Source organism: Lycium barbarum, chromosome 2 (genome assembly GCF_019175385.1).
Source record: "Lycium barbarum isolate Lr01 chromosome 2, ASM1917538v2, whole genome shotgun sequence".
Lineage (NCBI taxonomy): Eukaryota > Viridiplantae > Streptophyta > Magnoliopsida > Solanales > Solanaceae > Lycium > Lycium barbarum.
The window spans coordinates 47,438,268-47,440,105 of NC_083338.1; the positions used below are offsets into that span (position 1 = coordinate 47,438,268).

Consider the following 1,838-nt stretch of genomic DNA (forward strand, 5'->3'; position numbering starts at 1 on the left):
ATTTTAAAAATATAAGTTTGACTATTAGTACTTTATGTAGTTACTTAATGATAAGGGTAATATTGAAATAATAAATCTCTCTTGATTTGCTAAAATAGACAAATAAAGGATGATCTATTTTGGTATAAGAAAAGTAAAAAGAATATATAACATGTATTTATACATATACTTTTAATATTAAATCGTGATTAATTAATATGAATTATCACCTTATTAAATTACTTAATTATAATTGATTTGAAAAGTTTAATGTAAACATGGTATAGATAATGATGTACCCTTCAGCAGGTTCAAATGGAACATATATATAGAGGAAATTAGACTTAGGTCCTACTAAAGTTTGAGCACGTGTTGTGTTATACGTGTCAGTTTAAAAATTTCGCTGACCCCACCATATTTAATGACTTTTCAACATAGGGCATAATATACAATTTAATATTAAAGAATGGACCTTTTATGAAGTTGATGATGAGGTATAAATAACAAAGTATAGAAGACAACCTTTCCAAGCAAGCTAATCTTGCAAAATGTGTAAGGGGTGCGGTTCAATGACCAAAGTACCCTCAATCTTTTCTTAAAATGGCCATGTTGAAACTAACCTTTATTATATATAGAAATTCTAATGTGGTTTCGGTTTATAGCCATCAACAGCAAAGTTTCTTGTGGCACCAGGGAGAGCTAACCGAATTCCATCAAGTTCAGGTTTTGCAATTTCCTGACAACCTAGACGTGACCTGAAGACGATGAATGTAAACAAAATGAGAAGCTTCATAGATCATGGGAACTGCTAAATGATATTAAAGCAAAGAGACATACGTGTCGCAGAGACCAAAAGCAAGATCCAACATATCATTTTCATCATCTGTTGGATCATCTAGCTTGTTGTAATACTCCACATCCTGTCAAACGTCAAAAAATAGATAAGCAATGCATCACATTAATGCACCCAGGGTTTTGATTCAGTGGTGAGAGCGCAACATGTAATGTGCAGGTTAGTTGCATATCACGAGTTCGAGCTATGCCACAAACAAAAGCTTCGATATGTAAGTGGAGAAGAATAAAAGGGCAGACCCATTTTCAGCTCAGTCTCGAGCTGTGCATCATCGAGAATTTCTTGGTTATAAAAAAAAATACAGCATATCCTGATCACAATTACTTACCATAACAATCACGTGACATGTGGAACAAGCAAGTGAAGCTTCACATGCTCCTGCATCAAAGCTCATACTATTTAGTTAGGCTAACAGCATTGTTGTCGTGTTAATACCACAAAAATATCTACAAGTGTTCTTATTAACAATGTTGTTTTTTATCCGACAGTATCCTAAACCACAATAAGGAGACATGCATGTGTCAGTCATTAATTTTGCCTAGAAGTATGCATCTGTGGCTCATGGAATTTTCTAATGCTGAAGCTAAGACTGGAAGGATTAACAAGAACATAAGAGAAATGATGCATTACAAAAAAAGAAGACAAAATGAAGTTGGATGAAATCAAGGACACAACATATGAGTTCAAATTTACCATCATATATATAGAAAAAGGCTATTAAATCTCTGATAAGAAATCTATATGAAATAGTGTACTAGATGTCAAAAAAAGAAGTTTGAGGAGGAAATGCTGGACTTTATTAAAAAAATAAAAATCCCCCCAGTGACGTGACATCATGCATTGGGTGGAGAAAATAAAATGAGATATTTGTCCAAAATTTTAGGTAGCTTTTGGAAGATCATAGATCTAGATTACGAGGAGTAAATGTGAATCTGTTTCATAATCCTAGAGTGGAAAAGAACGAATCTAATTTTTTGGTGATCAGCTCTGATCCAATTAGAGTTAA

General features: G+C 33.1%; 1 protein-coding gene across 1 annotated transcript; it reads right to left on the minus strand.

Annotated features, from left to right (window-relative positions):
* Positions 1 to 275: 275 nt before the first annotated feature.
* Positions 276 to 1,404, minus strand: LOC132626464 (adrenodoxin-like protein 1, mitochondrial). Its single transcript, XM_060341342.1, has 3 exons — positions 1,161 to 1,404; positions 817 to 899; positions 276 to 734 (listed from the first exon to the last, which is right to left on the minus strand). Exons 1-3 carry the CDS (start codon positions 1,224 to 1,226, stop codon positions 620 to 622), a joined length of 264 nt encoding a protein of 87 aa, XP_060197325.1. The 5' UTR covers positions 1,227 to 1,404; the 3' UTR covers positions 276 to 619.
* Between the last annotated feature and the right edge of the window lie 434 nt (positions 1,405 to 1,838).

What these genes read in the sequence shown, in the direction of transcription:
- LOC132626464 (XM_060341342.1), bottom strand. Translation starts at nt 1,226, where the DNA reads ATGAGCTTTGATGCAGGAGCATGTGAAGCTTCACTTGCTTGTTCCACA. An exon ending in CATGTCACGTGATTGTTATG is followed by an intron (nt 900 to 1,160) that starts GTAAGTAATTGT and finishes GACGTTTGACAG; the next exon opens with GATGTGGAGTATTACAACAA. An exon ending in GCTTTTGGTCTCTGCGACAC is followed by an intron (nt 735 to 816) that starts GTATGTCTCTTT and finishes CATCGTCTTCAG; the next exon opens with GTCACGTCTAGGTTGTCAGG.